The following is an 18,471-nucleotide window of genomic DNA, read 5'->3' as shown; positions in this document are numbered from 1 at the left end:
GGTTATTTGCATCGAGCGCAGCGACATGCTCCAGTTAATTGTCTTCGTCAGAGCAGAAAATTTGTCTGACGCCTCGATGTGCGTAGTGTACAACGTTTCGAATTCCACAGCTTTATCATTATTCTCCAGTGGTATTGGATCCGCACTCGGTGCAATGATGTGGTTCACAACCACCGCTAGTATTAGTGGTGGTATGGCACAGCCAGAAGTACAAGAATTTGTAAAAAGAAACGCTAAGTGTTTTATCATTCCTTATGAATCATACCGATTTGTCATAAAAGCGCACCATCACGTTCTGCACTCCGTTCACTTCTCCTATTTGTTTGGATCCAGTTTTCACCGCTGCAATGTTGGAAAAATGGCGTCCTCGTGGAGAATTGCATGCCCCATTGTTTGTATAGTCCATGGGCTAATTTTATGCTGCTTGCTGTGTTCAGCTACTGCTAAAATCTCGGTATATCGCCGCGAGAATGGCCGGATTTCTGATCAAACGTCCTACAGCGTATTTTCTAACCGATCCTTCACCGGGCGGGAATATTCCGCCACCGATCTGGTAAGGCCTTCTTACTTTGAAGTTACTGTATAACGATCCAGATTTATTTTTTCTTTCAGTGGTCATGGTGAACACGGCGGTTTGTGCAAAGCATTACTTTAATTCGTTGCAAAGCTTTTCAGGGATTATTTTGGCGGAAATTGTGTATTTTCTTTTACTATCTTGTCTTGTTATCAGATTTACCTACGGGCTGCCGAACCCAGTCATGCGTGCACCCCCGATATTCGACGTGCTCCGGAGCACTACGAAGGCCGGATTGCTGCTAAATTTGTCCTTCTGGTGGATGATGCCGATTGTGGTGACGATCCCAAACACATCAAGCTGGTGCATGCCTACAACAAAGGCTACGACGGTGTCATCGCCTACTCTTCGCAGTTAAAGGAAGAGGGTGACCGATTGCCATCGTTTGACATACCGGCAAATGTCGCTGACAGCATCAAGATTAATGTCGACTTGGTTTACCACCATGACGGAACTCAGCTCAAAAGATTTGCATTCGTCGCTGGTAGTAGTGATAAGTAAGGCATAGTGTCCAGTATTAATTTTAAATTTTACATTAAATTTTGTTCAGCTGATACTAATGCCATTAATGCTGGTAGTGACATATAATCTGTTTAGCACCGCTTTTATACCTTATCCATACTTTATACCTTATCCATACTATATGGAAGTATATGTAACTGAAAAATTCGCAACTGCAGGATAGGATGAATTTAAGATAGAATTCTGCAATGCCGAAATGTATTTTAATGGCAAGATAATAATCAGCATCTGACTGCTATTTCATAGCACCAGTGTCAAAAGTTATTATGATCATTAGTTACGTACTCGCTCCCTTTGAAATTATTATGCTTAACGCTCTTGTTGTTGCTTGTAAGTGACGGTGTAACTGAAATGTTTACGATCAGATAGTACAGACTACAGGGTACTATCTGTATTAAAATTTAATATTTACATGGTAAATATTTTGTTACTAGAAGTCTACAACCATTATAATTTTTCACGACCAGTTAAATATGCGAGTTGTCTATCATGCAGATATATTCTACGATACACGAACTCCACGATCGCTGGCCGGAAAAGACACAGCCAAAGCAAACCAGTGAAACCGCCGCGCACCAAAAAGCTACCCGAACCCGATGCCGCAGTAATCGCCGCAGAGTGGGTGCTGAAGGACTACCGTGTCGCTGTGGCTGGAGGTGCGGGGCTGTTCACGGTGCTGGGAGTGATGGTGGTCGCGTTGTTTAAAAAAATGTCTGATGATGCACGACGGGCTGCACATGCCCGGGCCAATCTGGAGCGGTTCTTTGATGATTTAATTAGACAGCTGAACGCGGAAGCCCGCGGTGCGCCGCTGACGGTACAAGAGGTGGCGCAGCTGCGGCAGACCACAAACGTGGCGCCGCCCGAGGGGGAACAGTGCGCAATTTGTCAGGAGAATTATGCCAAAAAGCGACGGATAATTGCTTTGCCCTGTGGTCACGGTAAATGTTTTTATCATGTAATCAAAAGGAACCGATGCAGTGTTCATTAATCCATATATAATCGGCAAAATAATATTGCTAACGAGTACTAATAAATATTAATGTACCTTACATACGGTACCTAATAGAATCTGTTTACGTTGTTAAAGGGCGTAGAGAGGTCGTTAGCAATTAATGCAGCATAGTACTAGTGAATTAGCCTATCTGTTACTTCCGACCTGGTAAAGCTTGTACATTCCATATTTCCATGTACACTGTAAGCTTGTTTTATTAATTTGCCACAATATTAAACAGCAGCTTTAGAGTACCCGTTCTTGCATTTTGCAGCTACAGATAGATGAATCTAAGATGATTAAGAATATTCATTTCATATACCATGCGGGATGTGCGCCCAGCATCCGGTTTCCCGGACCGGATGCATGTTGCGCGCGTAAATCCATTTTCATGGACACCAGCATAAGGGTACTATTTCCGTTGCAGTTCCCTGAGTATGTACAGTCTGCAATTAACGGTAACCTGCATAATTAAATTTAATTGTAACTGACCTTAACTAGCAGGTTTGTGGATGTTTTATGTTCTTTGGCTTGGAGTACGAGTATACATACATAAAGCAGCCGAACTGCTGAGTGCTCAGTTCTAACCATATAATATTATCGCTGTATTGTATTGCAGTAATATTGTACTTACAGATACTGTTTTTCAGTTGGCCACGATGACTGCATGACTGAACTGTTGACTGGTTATTCCCGAGCGTGTCCATATTGCCGACAACTGGTTGAGCTGTGATCGAAATCCTGCACTCTACAGTCTACATTAGGATGGACATCGTCCATTTAGTTTGTATTCGTAGCCTCCTGCTTGCTCCCAATTTTTAAGCAACGAACTTAGGTCTTTCTTTTAATGTTATGCATTCTGTGATTCTTCTACCTGTAATAGATACAGATTTTTATTTTGTCGGCAATTTGTTTTGTTCAGATATATGTAATGAACTAATGCAGTGCGTTTACAATGTCTGATAAAAACTTGAATAACTTAATAGCGACAATAAATTTTGGTATGGGTCATTAGATTCATCACATTATAATTGATTTGTGCCAGCACATATAAAGTCCGCTTTATTATTTTATACACATTATTAAAATACGCCTTTCTGTGCCATTAACTGACAATTTTGAAAACTTTCATCGTAGCAGAGTTCATATTTCTATTCAAGATAAAACAAAACTGTTGTATCGATCGTGAGATGGCCTTGGATCCTTATATCTCTTTATTAGCGCAAGCCAGTCACACTGCAAATTTTGTTAACAAAAAAATGATTTATTATAACAGAAAAATTTCTCTCAAATTATCCGTTAAATCAATGGTTCCAAGGACGAACGCCGCGCTGCCCCGCTGGATTTCGATCGATAGACGCTGACGTAAGAATTCGTGTGATCGAGGTTCACCCGTGTGCTGCTGCAATCGCTTTCCGATTTCCTTCACTAAAGCGGATGCCGATTTTCCCCAGGGCCCGAATGTTTCAAAAGCTAACGCCGCGAAATGTATCTGCCGACGAGGTACGCATATTAGTCTCACTCAATCTTCAACTTCCTGCACGGGCTGGCAACCCCGAGGAGAGGGGGAGTGTTTCAAGCAGCGAATAAGAATACGTCTCCCAGTTCAAGTTAACAACGAAGATTGAGGGTGATTTCCAGTGTTTTGCGCGTCCGGAGTTGTCCCTTTTACGGGGTAGTTAACGGAGAATCAAAAAAACTTTATTGTACTGACAAAATATTATTATATATATTCTAAAACTTTACTACTTACATAGTTTTACATGTACTCATTTGAAGTGAACATAGGATAGAAACAAAATTACGCGTCACATCATCTTACATAGTATGCTTATGTGCGCGATAGTATGAAAGAATCAAAAATTTACTTTTGGAAAGTTAAAATTTCTTGAATAGTTATGATGTGCTTCTGTTTACGGAAATGCATGAAAATAAATTTTTGCCTGTCCATGGCATCAAAGTTGAAAATTGACTTCAAACTTCAGGTTAGTTTGGTCGGGCCTGTCGGGGTACGTCCACGGCGAAGCTTTACCAGCTATTTAGCTGGTCTACGCCGTAGACCGTAGTTGCAATTCCGAAGAGCACAGCGACCAATAACGGCGCAAGGCGGGGCCAATCAGCTCCACGGAGTTGCATCTCCCTGCAGGGAGTTGAAGATTGAGTGTAACTATTGTCTGGTCTTCCTGTCTTCGGCCTGGGCAGCGGCGGATCCCGCCGCTGTTGAATTTGACTTGATTTGCGACAAAGCGACGGTGTCGACGCAGGTGACGTCCCAAGCTAAGCACATGCCACGCTTCCAGGCAAACGTCGTGCATCCGTCCGGACGTCGCTCGGACGTGTGGGATGTGCCGCGGGGTTCACGCTTTGCCGGGATACCCGCCGATACTAATGATCGGCACACAATACTGTTCAGCCCGCCATGGCGAGGGTGTCTACCGGCGGAGAAGGAGCATGACAATCCGTGGTGGCCATACACGTCCACTGGTTTGCGGCATTTTGCACAAGAGTGTGCTTCACAGATTACTGAGCCCAGCCTAAGCCCGACTAAAATCTTTAAAGTGTCGTCATCGAGTAGGTTTCCGATATGTGCCGAAGGAAGCGCATTTAACCAAATGCCGGCTTCCGGTTTGGACTGGGCATCCTTATATTAGATTTCCAAAACATTAGAGCGCTGGGCGTCTAAGACAAGAAAACTACAGAGTAGCAGAAGTAAAACAACCATACTTTTCATTTTATTTCGTTGGTGTAAAAACAGTCACTACAGTAAATACAGAATACGGCGTATTAAATTATAAAACTGAGTCAAGAAACTCGTAATACAACGGTACGTTGTACCGACGTAGTCTGTACTACAATGAATCACCGAAAGGCACTACAATTTTGGCACTGGCAATAAAAAAGGAAAGAAGAACTTCTTTATATCGCACGAATAACCGCCCAGGTGGGACTGCAGCACAGGCCTTCGCTGACTGTATGCATGACTAAAAACAGCCAGAAACGTTAATAAAAATCTTGATACATCGATACACAACGCTAAAAAGATCAATTTCCGGTCATCTCTCCAAGGCATCTTTTCCCGTTTCATCACAGCTCGCCTCGCTCGTCATCCCGGCGGTCGACCCACACTCCAGCAGTCGCTGTAGTAACCGCGCATTCCGTTTCTCTAGCAGGGACTTTAGATAGGGATTATTATTGACATACACCACCAGATCGTCGATTTCCGTCTGCGAGAACATCCCCCGAATATCCACGCATCCTAACTCCCGCTCCAATCCTTTAATCCGCACCTCCATGGCATTCTGTTGTAAATCCCGTTTGGCGGCTAATACATCCCGGGAGGTCTGGATGCGGTCGCGGAGTGTCTTTAACGCGGTGATCGTTGATTGGCTCGTCGCTCTGATAGACTCCAGGCGTTGTAAGGGATCCTGGATGCTGATTGGCGGGCTGCCAATGGGGATATCACACAGCACGGGATGCGCTTCTTCTTCGTTGTCGGTTGGTAATTCCACGGCAGTTATACGCGGCTCCATAATTATATAGAAAACGCCTAACAAAAATGCGAGAAACGTTATTGCCGGTTCTAAACGGAATTACACGAAGGTAAAAAAATTCCACCTTTTTAAGAATCCATTAAGAACTATTATTATTGTGGCCGAAAACCGTTCAAAATGTTGCAAATGAGGATGAGTGAATAATTTTCCGGACAAGCGATAGAGAAAAGTAAATAGATTTGAGGAACCAAAATACACCGTCTTGAGCGCTGCGCACTTGAAAGATGCAACATCTGATACAGCGGAAGACGGTTTGTGTCAGTGTGGCGCATGGCCGATGAGTGACAGATTTGACGTTGTACGTCGTGTAATGGCCGCACTGTATGGGGCTTCGGTTTCGCCAGTCACTCACTCTCTCTGGGCTCTTTACTCTTCAGAGTGTTTTTATATGTTTGCATGAGGGAGATTGCTGTGAGATGTGTGTGTGTGTGTACTCGGCATGTGTACTTTGAACTGTATGCCAGTTAGAAAAATGAATTGATATCAGTAGGCAAGCTGAAAGCCGGCGGAAGTTTAAAGCGGAAAGTCAAATAGTCTCCTGCTATGTGGATGACGATCATCGCATTACTGTACATGACAATAGCTATCCTTGATATCGTTATCGTGGTTTGGAATTAAATAGACATACAAGTATACATGTCCACTACTAACTGGTAAGCCTTGTAGATTGCCTATGCACAGCATAAAATTTCCTTTACGTATGATGAATAACCGAAAATTAACATAATCAATTTAAAATCGAATAGCGACGACTAATGCTGAAATAATTGTGTTTATGTAGTAAATTATCAAATCGAAATTAGCTGTTAACCGCAGGAATTTATGTACGGCATTTTCTTCGCAATAAGCATAACAGATAACAGAAAACATGCAGCCGGTCAACAATAATTATAAAAACGCATTATTAGTAATTACAAAAATGCACGTTCCATTTTTACTTAAAATTAATCTTACATCATTTGTTGCAGTAATCGTAGCACCCTACACTGCGTACACCACACGAACTTACTATAATAACAATGTTCTATTGCTAAGTATTACATGCGTATTGCTTGATTGCTCCATTTTAATAACTGTGACAGCTAAATTTTATCCTGTTTTATTGTTTTATCGACGCTTTGGTTAATGGCTCAAACGGAGTCATGCCACTAGAAGTTCGTAAGGTTCCACGGGTACGAGTATAAATAACAGATGCATCATTACATCAGCATTATTAAGTACACTAATTTATCCCATAAATCATCAATGGGTCACCGCTAGATTCTCCACAATCTTCGATTCTTCCCACGAGGTGACAATTTTCCGTGATGATTGTGACAGAATATATGACCGGCAGCATAAGAACAGTCACGTGACTACTCAAGTAGTGCTTGTACGGATTTGTACCAAATTTGCCTTTGGCGGCCGTGTTATACGATTCATCAGCGGCGAGTCGCGACAGAGTAGAAGCAATTCGCAGTACTCTGAGGGCTTGGAAATGCCTTTAGTTAAGATTAATCAAACACGATTTATTGTTAGTTACTGTTTAAAAGAGATGGTTAGCATATACAGTGTATAACAATGCCTCTACAATGCCTCTAGCATATATATAACAATGCCTCTGTATGTCGAAAATTATCGGTAGTGTGCACACCCAAAAATTCAGTGCAGTTTCATTCGAAGCGATTTTGGCAATTTCTTCAGCAGTTAAAAGTTCAGCCAACATTGATTCCTGCTCAGTACTGTCTGTATCATTATAAAAATGTCTTCCATCATCGTCCTGTGGCTGTTGATGCGCTTCAGCAGCGTTTTGGTTAACGGCGACCAATCGGCGTCTTCTTCCATGACCTTTCCGTCGGATGATGCTAACATGATACCAGCTGCTCTCGATGCTGCACCGCCAGGCAATGCCACCGATATCACGCAGAGCGGCTCGAACGGGACTGCGCCGGTGTTAACCCGGAAGGGGATGTCGTTCTATGTCGTGTGCCGGTTAGGGCCATGCATGCATCAGCAACTTCCTAGTGACCCTACTCCTAGTCCCATCACCGTCAAGCCACCAAGCGCACCCGTAGACAGACCGATAGCCGCACCTGTAGCTAAACCATTTCCAGCACCCGCGGCCAAACCGATACCTGCGCCCGTGGCGAAACCGCCGCACCGCGCGTTCCCGCACCGGATGAAACAAGGGAATCCATAATTACCAGGCACTGTTTCTGCTTGGAGCCGCTTTTCGTTTCAGCCTCCATTAACGGGTTGGGACTGCACACAATGGCCAGATACCAATGCTGGCTAAAATAAATACCGCGCAGGTAGAACAATGCATGTATGTAGATTTACCTGTCAGCACTACTCAAACACTCGCGACTTCGGAACACAAGCAACGTTCATCATTTCTAATTCTTGGACCGGCTGGATGGTAATGTCGATCGATAAGGATTTTGACAATTTTATTCGGTATGCGGCAAACCACAGAGCAGCCACGCTGCTTAGTTGCTGTTGTACTGTTCTTTAGTATGTCTCATGTCTAAATTTACGATTCAGTGCGATTTCTTGTGTGTACGAGTTTTTCGCGAGGAAGCAAGCAAGTACACCAAGAACGTTCATCATTAATGGAAGGCAGTGTTATGGTAAAAATACAGTAAACGGTCACTGCTTGGATTGGGTACTTTCTTCGGATACACTAGCAATATCCGTTCCCACCACGGTTATGAATGCATAAACTATACTTCGAAGTATCATATTTTTTCAGAAATATGATTTAGTATAAATTTTCAGAAATATGACAGAACCATGTTTTTTCTTTTGTATGGATTGCGTTTAATCGGTGGACAATGACATTATACGAGTTACAACTCCGCTTGTTTTACATGACGGGTTCGTTTGGTATTTTGTTCCTTATGGACAGTTTTGTTCCTAATTTAATGGTAAACCTGGCATTCGACCAACAACATTGCCTAGCGATGGCCCATGTTGCATACGTAATTACTCATCTCTGATCAGTTTAATTCCATCAGGTGCTTATTTTTTGCATTGTACGGCAAACATGATGCAAATGTTATGTGTATAGATAAGTACCGAAGGCCGACGCATAATTTTCTGTAAGAGTTTTGTCCAGTACCGCTTAACACCACTGGCAGTTGTTATGCCAAAAAACCACTTCGTAACCGTATTCAAACCGTCAATTATTGTTTATTTTATATTTTTTATTAACATTTTCACAAGAGTTACTGGAAAGTGTCAGCACTACTCAAACACTCGCGACTTCGGAACACAAGCAACGTTCATCATTTCCCCATTTCCTAATACGAAAGCTATAATTCCTATCGCAATGATTACAGGAAATAAAAAACAACGACGACGACACATGCCGGCAACACATACTCCTACCAATTCTAACTCCAGACTGGCATACACATGATGAACGCACTGTCGCTGGTCAACTACTTCTTTCCTGGTTGCTGCTGCTGGCCGCCGCCGTAGTTGGCATTGTTGGGATTTCCCTGATTAGCATGGTTGTCGCGATCGGGCTGGCTGCCGTCTCCCTTGTACCCGGCATCGCGACCCGGTCCGGACGGGGTATGGGTGGGGTTGCACTGGTTAGCGCGGTTTGCTTGACCAGCAGGATCCATAGTTCTGTATACCAAATACCAGCAAATTACATCAGCGACTGAAAATCCGACCAATTATTTCCAATGAATATCTGACTACAGAATTAAACAAAATCTGTCGCCACTACGCGTCAACACACGATTAAATTTAATCGATATTAACAGCAACAGGTACTGTACAACTGACAATTGTATCTACACACGGAGTATAAGGCCAGTGCAGACTGCATGCAGAATAGGCGACTAAATTGTAACAAATTTCGAAATATGCAGTTTTAACATGTTAAAAAATAATTCGAAGATTTTCCCTGGAACAAGATTTGCGTAGTGTTGAGAATTAGCACGAAACAGTGAAAGCAAACCAAGGTGGAAATACTGTAAGGAGGCTGTCCTTACGACTTACTTCGCGGGTGTTATAGTACTGTAATCCACAGGTGCAACACTAAACAAAGGACAAATCGAAAATGTTGAAAAGTAGCAAAGCGATATGATGCGGAAGTGAATATTTCACAAGTTTACTCTGGAAGAAACGATTCCGAAAAACGGCAATTTATATATATCGCCAGGCCAGAGGCAAAGCCCGCAGTGGCGATGTATGGGAAGAGCCAAGCGCGCTGATTGGTGTATATTACGTACTCATGATGCGCTGCCGTAAGCGCCGGGGAATTATCCCAGGCAATGAACAAAGAAACGCGGCAACAGCACTGTTGCTACCCGATGACACTGTTTGAGACATCCATGACTTCAGGCGGCGTGCCTTATCTGGATTGTCGCAGGCCTGGAAGACATTCATGCCACCTGGGTCCATTGTTCCGGCGCAGATTTGTGCAATCAAGCAGTCAAAACGTCCGATAACGCACAATCCCAAACTGTTACTCTGATAAAAGCAGCTGTAAGTGTATTCTTATGTATTTTGCAAAGGAAACCGAATGAAGAAAAAACGTTCGCATAAGCCGTGGAAGTGTGTCGGTTTTTTGCGTTTAAACAATTAAAAAGAAATTCATACGCACGAATTCTTCAATAATCTTTCAAACTATGAATAAAACACTAAGTACAGATACGTCTTGTTCTCTGTAAGTTTTGATGATCCTCGCGCACTTGCTCGCTTTCTTGTGAATATTATGTTAAGTGAATATGTCTTGTTTTCACTTTTCAGCAATATTTTGGTACGAGGTACTTAATTTCTTCGGCAGAAAATTTGCATTTCCAAGGCTTTTTAACCACTGCGCGAATACACGATTGACTTAACGACCGACATGGCTCTTACAATTTACAACAATTCTGGAAGCTGTTCATGGTGTGATCGCTACAAAAATAAAAATTTTGCCACGCAACTGTCTGAAAATACAACGAGCAGGACGGCGCTTAGAAAACTGCCAATGTCCGGCATAGACACTATGCCGCTACACTACAATATTACTGTAGCTATCGGTCACCGTGCTTCCTTCGCTTCAAGTCGTAACAGTCGTCCTATGATCGTGTCGATGGCCGTTTTTCGGTAGAATGGACGCATTTTTACCCCCAAGGCGACCTTCCCGACCTGGTACACTTACAAAACAGTACACTGGAATTTCGTACATCATAATTATATGGACCTTTCGAAATCTCACACTCATAAATTCCCAGCCGGACGTTGGGCGCGTAAGTAATTTTTACGCTGACGTATTGTACGAGGTCATTTGATACGAGCCATTTGATTACTTACACAATAGTCAATAACATAATGACATGCAGTAGTGCTTCGCACAAAAAAGCGTCCTGGAATCAGTGGAATGCGCGAAAGCAAACTTCCCATGCAAAGATGCATGCACAGTACACGAAGGTTGTAACACTGACCGGGGTTTTTCCCGTAAGTACTGTAGTGGTAGTTAATCGCTACTCCACTACGCGTTTTGGCACAAGATAACCTGTACATTTAAAAACAGAGTTTTAGATTATCGCGTCTGTACTAGGATTTCTACTTGAATTTCCTCTGCAGCAGATTCTTTTGCAAGTATGTCATGCGCAGCAAATGTGCTAAAGATTTCATTGCAATCCACCAAAGCGCCGCTTATTTTAATCAGAGTTTTGTATTTACTGGAATAGTATCAGTACAACACACAGAAAGTACGCCCTTTCAAAGCAGAAACACCGTTCATCGTTCTCAGATTTCGTTCATAAAGAAACATACATCCTATCGAATGATAACAAACTAAAAAACATTCATTACCACAAATTACTGCAAAAGATCGTTATTAGAGTACAGGTAGGAATGTACACGATGAACACATTGTAGGCGGGGAATCAGTTCTTTCCCTTTCCCTGCTGCTGTTGCTGACCGCCGCCGTGTTTGGCATTATTGGGATTTCCCTGGTTGGAATGGTTGTCTCGGTCGGCTTTGCTCCCGTCGCCCTTGTATCCGGCGTTGTGACCCGGTCCCGAGGGCTCATGGGTCGGATTGCACTGGTTGGTGCGGTTGGCTTTTCCGGCAGCGTCCATTGCTAACTGCAAATCAACACTTTGTATTAACGAACTCGCTTTCGATTTTTCGGCAGACGTTAGCGCAGAGTAGAGTGAAAAAAGAAATTAGCTACACCATAAAATTTGAGTATCTAGGTACATTACTGAAAACAAGTACAATACTATGCGACATACGAGTAGTGAATTTACCGATACAGGCTTATACGGCTACTGACAAACATGAATTTAGACATAAAGCAGTGGAAAAGCAGTGTAGGGAAAAGCCTTAAGTGCTATGATATGAAAATCGCTCGCTGTTTACATTACCACCACTATGATAAATACCAAATTATCCAGCAAAAAAAGCAAAAAGCCGTGCAGAAGCCGTCTGGCAGTTCTTTCGACGTACCTGATAGTTGTATTACGGTAATCCACAGGTGTCACACAAAACGCGAAGACGAACCGATAAAGGTGAAACGAAAAGACTATGATGTAGTCGAAGTGCAGATTGTAAAGTCAATTTTTATCCGGCGGAAATAAGATCTGTAAATTTCCACGGTGGCTCGTTTATATAGTTAATCCAGAGGCAAAAACCCACTGTGGCGAATCTGGCGATGAGGGTGGGAGAATGCGCTGATTGGTGTATTGCGTACGCGTGATGTACTGCAGTAAGTGCCGGGGAATAATCCCAGGTGGCGAACAAAGAGCGCCTTAGAGCGGCACCGGTACAGTTGCTGAGTGACGGCAGTGCTTAAGTCACCCATGACTTCATGCGACGAGCCTCAACTCGCTTGCCGCAGGACTGGAAAACAAATGCCGACTCAGCCCTTTGTGTCGGCGTCGATTTGCGCAGTCCAGCAGTCAAAACAACCGATAACGCACAATCAGCAACAAATGTGCTCATAAAACCAGCCACAGAGTGCTTACTAATTACCAAACCAGTAAAGGGAATAAACTGGAGTGAGCCTTAAATATTTTTGATTTATTCATGTTTTATTAGAAAGAAAATTCACACACATGAAACGGTTGTGTTATTTCTTAGTCTGTGAGTAATCGATTATTCCTCCTCTGGTTAATCTTAAAAAAATATTTTGTGTTCTTGTACGCTTTTTGCTTAAAGCTTTTAATTATCACTATCAAATAGCACGTAATATTTTGTCACACCGTAAGAAAGTCGCATTTCGCCTATTGCTTAGTGCATCACGATCCAAATGGGATTGTCTGGCTTTGGACAAAATTCCGCAAAACAAATTGTAAAACTCATGCAGCAGCTGAACGGCGACATCGTTAACACATCAAGAACTTCCCAAAAAAGTGTTACAAGAACAATAGACATATACAACAGCTTGTTGTTTGTCCACATTCCGTCCGCTCCAAACTTGAGATTCGCAGATTTAAAGACTTTACCACCCGAAGATTGTTCTGTATAGCCAGTCTGAAAAAAGTAGACGAGAGTGTGTAGAACGAAATTGGTTTTTTACCCGATTAAATCAAGGAATTGCCAGTACAGAGAAAGGTCAAATTAGTGGTCAGTTCAGCTGATGACCACTGAGGTTGTGTATTCTTGTGGAAGACCGCTTCCAGCCTCTGGTTGTTCGTCGACACGATTTGGCCACAACGCTTCAAACGCCCCACATGCAATTTGTTAAATTATAAACTAGATTTAATTTCCAGAAAAGTAACTTGTGGTCCAATTAACCAGATTTTTTAATTGACTTTGTAATGCGTACCAGCTAATAGGAATTACAATGTCGTTCGCAAGTTCAGAAGCGCTGCCATAGAAAACGTTGCGGTTGCACAGATAGTATAGGAGAAGTCGTCAAGAAAAGAAAAACAGAATTACCACAATAGACACAAAAATGAATAAACCGGTACAAATTACCACAACAGACACTCTACACCCGTATTGGTATCAGCACGCATAATACATATTAGGCTTCCGATTTTTATGTTCTGGACGATGCTGCGAGTGGAATCTGGCCAATGCATTACACTTTCACACTGCTGTAATACGAGTACAGTACGGTCATACATATATAGCTCAGATTATGCCGCGCGCTGTACTACAACTGTGCTCCGGACAATAGCAAACCAACTAGATTTTTTCCCAGCAGAATCCTTATAAGGGTCACTTTATCCTTACGACCTGATGAGTTATTAGCACACGGTTCCAAGGGACGAGCGCACACAAACCTGGGTATACAACCGGAAATCGCTCTTCCAAACATGCATACATCCCAAAGAGTATGAACGTCATTGTGGACCCATACGATCAGCTGGGAAGCAAAGACACCCTTTGTAATCTGTTTGTTTTTGCATTTCCTGTTTCCGAGTTTTCGTTGGTTCGCAGTTCGCACGATAATACTAATCTGTAATTCCAGTGACTTTTCATCTGCTCTGGCCGTGCGTTGATGCATAGCACGCTTTTTTGCCCCTCTCGATCAGTGATTTCGTACTTCCCCTAATCAGTGATTTCGTACTTATTCCATTGCGGCTTGACCTGTTACCGTAATGCTATATTAACGCAAAACAGAACCTACAGTTTTTTATTTAAAACTTTATTGGAGTTACAGTGCCATTAGAACCCCTTTCTACTCAAATTTTCGCGACTCAAAACACAAACAACGTCCATCGCTTCCAGAATTTATCTTCTAACCGAATAGGAATTTCTATCGGAATGATCACTTAAAAGTTAAAACTAATGATAAAGCCGCGAGCACTGACGACACATGCCGCTTAATAGTGCACTGCATGTATTTGCGAAATACAAAGTTATTACAGTACATTATTATATCGTATTGACGTATATATACCATAATGACGTACTCGTTCAGCAGCGAAAACCCGATGAACGCATTGCCGATGACGAATTACTTCTTGGTCTGGGGCTGCTGCTTTCTTCGTGTCGTGAAGTAAATCATTTATTAAAATCGTATTGACAAACTAAAAAAAATACATACTGTGGGTTGTACGCGCTGCTGCTGCATTTTTGCAAAGATTTTCTTTAATATCTAAGCGTACGTTAGTAGTTGGATCGTTCTCCAATTTGTTTCTCCTCTGGGTAATGTGCTACTACTGTACCCGTACTTCCACAGTCTGTACGTAATTGCAAAGTCGTTTTGTGATTTTAGTGGCTATTTGACAATCATGGCTCTCATTCAGCCTAATTCAGGTATGCACGCTGTACTTGTGCCTAATGGCCTATTACGAATTATTACAAATACGAATTATTACAATTACTCGTACAACCGTAATAATTTTGACAGGTAAACGAACGATCCACATAACCGCTATTAATTAATTTTTGAATAACATCTGGCAACCACAGCATGTGCGCTTGTCTTTTCACGACTCACGACTCTAAATACACCCAAAGGAAATTTATTTATACTTTCACGATTCCTCAAAAAAATCAGCACCAGCTCCTTCACGCTGGTAAAAACGCTCACTCGATTCACAGAAAGTGAACGCGTTTTCATCAGCACTTTGAAAATCTGCTGCACGTTTCAAGATGGTCAGACGCTTGTGTTTGAGAACCTGCTATTCTGCATTATTTTTCGTTAGAAATATCCCAGCTTCCGTTTGTGTCGCGGCGAAATGTCTGAACGGCGAAAAGTCGCGCGCCGAATTAGCCACACTCCCAACTGTCCAGATTAACCTTGCTGTTTAAATTTCGTTCGTCCATGCAATTTCCAAAAAGCAGTTCATTTTGAGTATTTTTTTCCATTTTTAGCAACTATCTTTCTGGACACAGCGAATCATAGCAAAAACTTGTGCGCGAGAAGCTTAACAACCAACGAATTTTTTGTGGGTAGAGCGCACCACATTTAATACTAGTAATTGTTTTTTATTAGGTGAGAGTTGTAGCGTAGTGAAAAGGCAGCCGTTGTTGTCAGAGTCGCTGCTGTTTCATAGTGGCATTTTGCCTGCGCTTGAACAGCTCCCTGGCTGCATAATGAACTGTGTGAGCCAGGACATAACAAGACAGGTCATGGCGGCAATGTGACCCGGGAGAGAGCTTATCATTGGTCAAAGTCACTTGAATAGTTTTAGTGGAAGCCACAGATTTGAATTACAAATGCACAATTAATTCTTTCTGATATGTAATACTCCATACAAGTATACGAATGAATTAATCAAAAATGGCTGTGACGAGTAAGATACAAATTTGCCATAGTTTTCACAGTTTTGATACAATTATGATAACTAACAACTACGAATTACAACAAAATATGGTAATATACATATACCTGTCTGCGTACTACGCAGACAGGCCGTACGTCAGAACTGAAAGCTGCCTAGGACGTTAAACGATACTCCACCGACTCGTATTTAATAATCCAGACTATCCGCTGCATAAAATGCTGTTGTGCGAAAACGAATGGTAACACTTTCTCTTATACCAGAGACCCTTCCGGCGAAGAAATTGCGAGCTTTCGCTTTTATATACTGCAGGTGAACGGCAGCGCGGTACGCAGTCGACGTGGATTCGAATGCTTCCCTAGCCACTTCCCCACATTTGTAGGACGGCGTTTATGCTGATACTTCGGATCGATACTTTATAAACATCCTTTCGCATTTTTACAGATGTGTAGTCTAGAATCTTAGTTAGCTCGCTCCTGGCTGTCTGATTGGGAGCCAGTCTTGTCATAAAATTCCTTTAGCTGATACAATGTTCAGCATGTTCGTTCTATCTGTGATTGTTTTGTTTTTTTGCAGAATTGAAGGGAAGCCTTATGCTGATTGTCCGATCGACCACACTGACCCGGGTAATATATCGACAACCATCTGCGGTCAGTTAAAGCCCGAATATTGTCTAAATTACTACCGCGGACGAGTGGGGACCTTACGGGTTCCACCTGAGGAAATCCGAAAACTGGAGGAAGCCTGTTACAAAAAGCAACTTGCGATTGACGCGGAATTCGAAAAGGAAGGACAGAAAAGAGAAAAGGTTGCCAAGTTTACAAACTGGCAAATTGCGGCAATGGTTGGGGGATCGTTACTTGGGTTGATTATTGTTGGCCTTACAATTGTTTGTTTTTTTGCGAAAACGTTGCGTCAACGTGCAAAAAATTGGTTTTGTAATATAATAAGGTGCTGTTATCGAAATGAGCAGCCCGACGCCATCGAACTATAAAGCAGAAGTTTCTTGTACGTGTCTATGCATTTGGAAATGGTTCGCTGCTCTAATCTACCAGCTGCACTCTACGTAAGATATCTGTCAACATTACCAGTAAAGCTTGATGATTTGAGCCGGATTTTATCTCAATTATATGACGCCTACACGCATTGACTACAGACCACGCAAAATGTGGTGAATGTTGTTACGCGAAGGATTGTGTCATTTATTAAAGTACTGCAACACGCGAACGACGGTCATGTTACGGGCAGGGACTGTAATTATATTAACGGTTTATATTAACGGTCACAATAGATATGACTGTCCCAGATAACCAGTAGCGAGAGCGGGAAAACAGGCGATCGATGGCGCATACATCTATAGAGTAATTTATACAAATATTTCCGCATATCACAACATAAACCGATTTATAGTGTACACCCACTGGGGACAACGATACAGGCCAGTTAGCTGACTAACCGGCGCTTGAATGCTCCACCTGAAATTAATTCTGCTTTTCACACACGATTAAACAGAACATGTGGAGATTCTGCAATCACCAGCCGGCATCAAATGCGACAGCAAAACAACAACTGCAAAAAAGCACATTACTGACATTACTGATAATAACAAGAAAAACGCTTGTCTTCGGTAAATACTTCCTCCGCATAACTGTCCGTTCATCCTGTATCTTTAGCAAAAAAACCATTTGGTCAACGTGGTTACGTGACTCGCTCTATTGGTCCCCATGCGCTACCTTTATTGGTAGATTTCCTATTCCTTCATTCATATCCACTGATTCACCCGATTCCGGTTCGCAAATAAACCGATCACCAGCTGGAAGTTTTGGAAGCGGTGAACACTTGGAGCCGACAGTCAATTAAATAAGCTGTCAGTCGGCTAAATCGGCAGATAACCACTCACAGGAAGCGTTCCCGGTTTTTTAATGTTTCAGCACGGATGGCACTGTTATTCGGCTATTATTTAACAACTACTAGATGATCAAATCACAAGCAATTTTTTCTAATATTATGAAATTGCGGTGGGCAAATTTTTCTGAAAACACACGGCGCTGGGAACCTTTGTTAGTACACTCCGGTATATTATCATAATTGCTCCGCCCACGGACTTTACAGAGCACCCAGTCACTGCTGTCCATCCAGTAGTGAGAGCAGTAGTAGCCGGAACCGCGACATTTCGCCGAAGTCAACTAGCCGCACAGCAGTTCGTCGCAGGGTCATATCGTTATGCGACGTTACGCCGCGGGATATTTAGTCGGCTGGATATCATGCCGCAAGACATTCCGTCGAATAGCCGTTTCGACACCTTGGACATTTTGTCAGAAGAATATTTCGACGTAGAAGAATTTGGCCTCTCAAATAAACAGTTTATCAGTTCTCCAAAATTTAAGAAACCCGAAGAAAAACCAGAAAATATAAGAATACCTAAAAACTAAAAAATTGGAGAAGACCTAAAACAACTTTCGAAATAACTTGAGAATAGTCTAAGAAACTAAAAATCTAAAAGTAACATAAAAAACCCCATAACAAAAAATGAAAATTTAGAAAGCCTAAGGCAACCGAGAAAAAAGGCTGGGAAAGCTGAAGACATGCATGTGAAGATTAAGCGCGTTGGATTATGCTGCGTCAAAATGTCACATAATTAAAAGCCCAAGGGCGAAT

General features: G+C 42.3%; 3 protein-coding genes and 2 long non-coding RNA genes across 5 annotated transcripts; 2 read left to right on the top strand and 3 right to left on the bottom strand.

The window, feature by feature from the left end:
- LOC129584370 (uncharacterized) lies at positions 1 to 2,987 on the top strand. The gene is made up of 4 exons (XM_055476527.1): positions 1 to 553; positions 731 to 1,071; positions 1,592 to 2,037; positions 2,741 to 2,987. The coding sequence occupies exons 1-4, from the start codon at positions 26 to 28 to the stop codon at positions 2,821 to 2,823; spliced, it is 1,398 nt and encodes a 465-aa protein (XP_055332502.1). The 5' UTR covers positions 1 to 25; the 3' UTR covers positions 2,824 to 2,987.
- Positions 2,988 to 4,834: 1,847 nt separating this feature from the next.
- On the bottom strand, positions 4,835 to 5,962 carry LOC129584391 (uncharacterized). Its single transcript, XM_055476551.1, has 2 exons — positions 5,706 to 5,962; positions 4,835 to 5,637 (listed from the first exon to the last, which is right to left on the bottom strand). The coding sequence occupies exon 2, from the start codon at positions 5,618 to 5,620 to the stop codon at positions 5,144 to 5,146; it is 477 nt and encodes a 158-aa protein (XP_055332526.1). The 5' UTR covers positions 5,621 to 5,637; positions 5,706 to 5,962; the 3' UTR covers positions 4,835 to 5,143.
- A 1,420-nt stretch (positions 5,963 to 7,382) lies between these two features.
- LOC129584217 (uncharacterized) lies at positions 7,383 to 7,820 on the top strand. The gene has a single exon (XM_055476335.1). The coding sequence runs from the start codon at positions 7,383 to 7,385 to the stop codon at positions 7,818 to 7,820; it is 438 nt and encodes a 145-aa protein (XP_055332310.1).
- Positions 7,821 to 8,792: 972 nt separating this feature from the next.
- Positions 8,793 to 9,935, bottom strand: LOC129584394 (uncharacterized). The gene is made up of 2 exons (XR_008689882.1): positions 9,635 to 9,935; positions 8,793 to 9,256 (listed from the first exon to the last, which is right to left on the bottom strand). It is a non-coding gene; the product is annotated as an uncharacterized LOC129584394 (long non-coding RNA).
- Positions 9,936 to 11,243: 1,308 nt separating this feature from the next.
- Positions 11,244 to 12,267, bottom strand: LOC129584430 (uncharacterized). The gene is made up of 2 exons (XR_008689891.1): positions 12,080 to 12,267; positions 11,244 to 11,715 (listed from the first exon to the last, which is right to left on the bottom strand). It is a non-coding gene; the product is annotated as an uncharacterized LOC129584430 (long non-coding RNA).
- Between the last annotated feature and the right edge of the window lie 6,204 nt (positions 12,268 to 18,471).

This window comes from Paramacrobiotus metropolitanus, unplaced genomic scaffold (genome assembly GCF_019649055.1).
Source record: "Paramacrobiotus metropolitanus isolate TYO unplaced genomic scaffold, Prichtersi_v1.0 Parri_scaffold0000013, whole genome shotgun sequence".
Lineage (NCBI taxonomy): Eukaryota > Metazoa > Tardigrada > Eutardigrada > Parachela > Macrobiotidae > Paramacrobiotus > Paramacrobiotus metropolitanus.
The sequence above is the reverse complement of the archived record's forward strand: the minus strand, read 5'-3'. Positions and strand labels throughout refer to the sequence as shown.

Excerpts from the sequence above, each read along its gene's own strand:
- LOC129584217 (XM_055476335.1), top strand. The coding sequence starts at position 7,383 with ATGTCTTCCATCATCGTCCTGTGGCTGTTGATGCGCTTCAGCAGCGTT.
- LOC129584370 (XM_055476527.1), top strand. The coding sequence starts at position 26 with ATGCTCCAGTTAATTGTCTTCGTCAGAGCAGAAAATTTGTCTGACGCC. Across the intron at positions 1,072-1,591 it reads GTCGCTGGTAGTAGTGATAA|ATATATTCTACGATACACGA; the intron begins GTAAGGCATAGT and ends TCTATCATGCAG. Across the intron at positions 2,038-2,740 it reads TGCTTTGCCCTGTGGTCACG|TTGGCCACGATGACTGCATG; the intron begins GTAAATGTTTTT and ends ACTGTTTTTCAG.
- LOC129584391 (XM_055476551.1), bottom strand. The coding sequence starts at position 5,620 with ATGGAGCCGCGTATAACTGCCGTGGAATTACCAACCGACAACGAAGAA.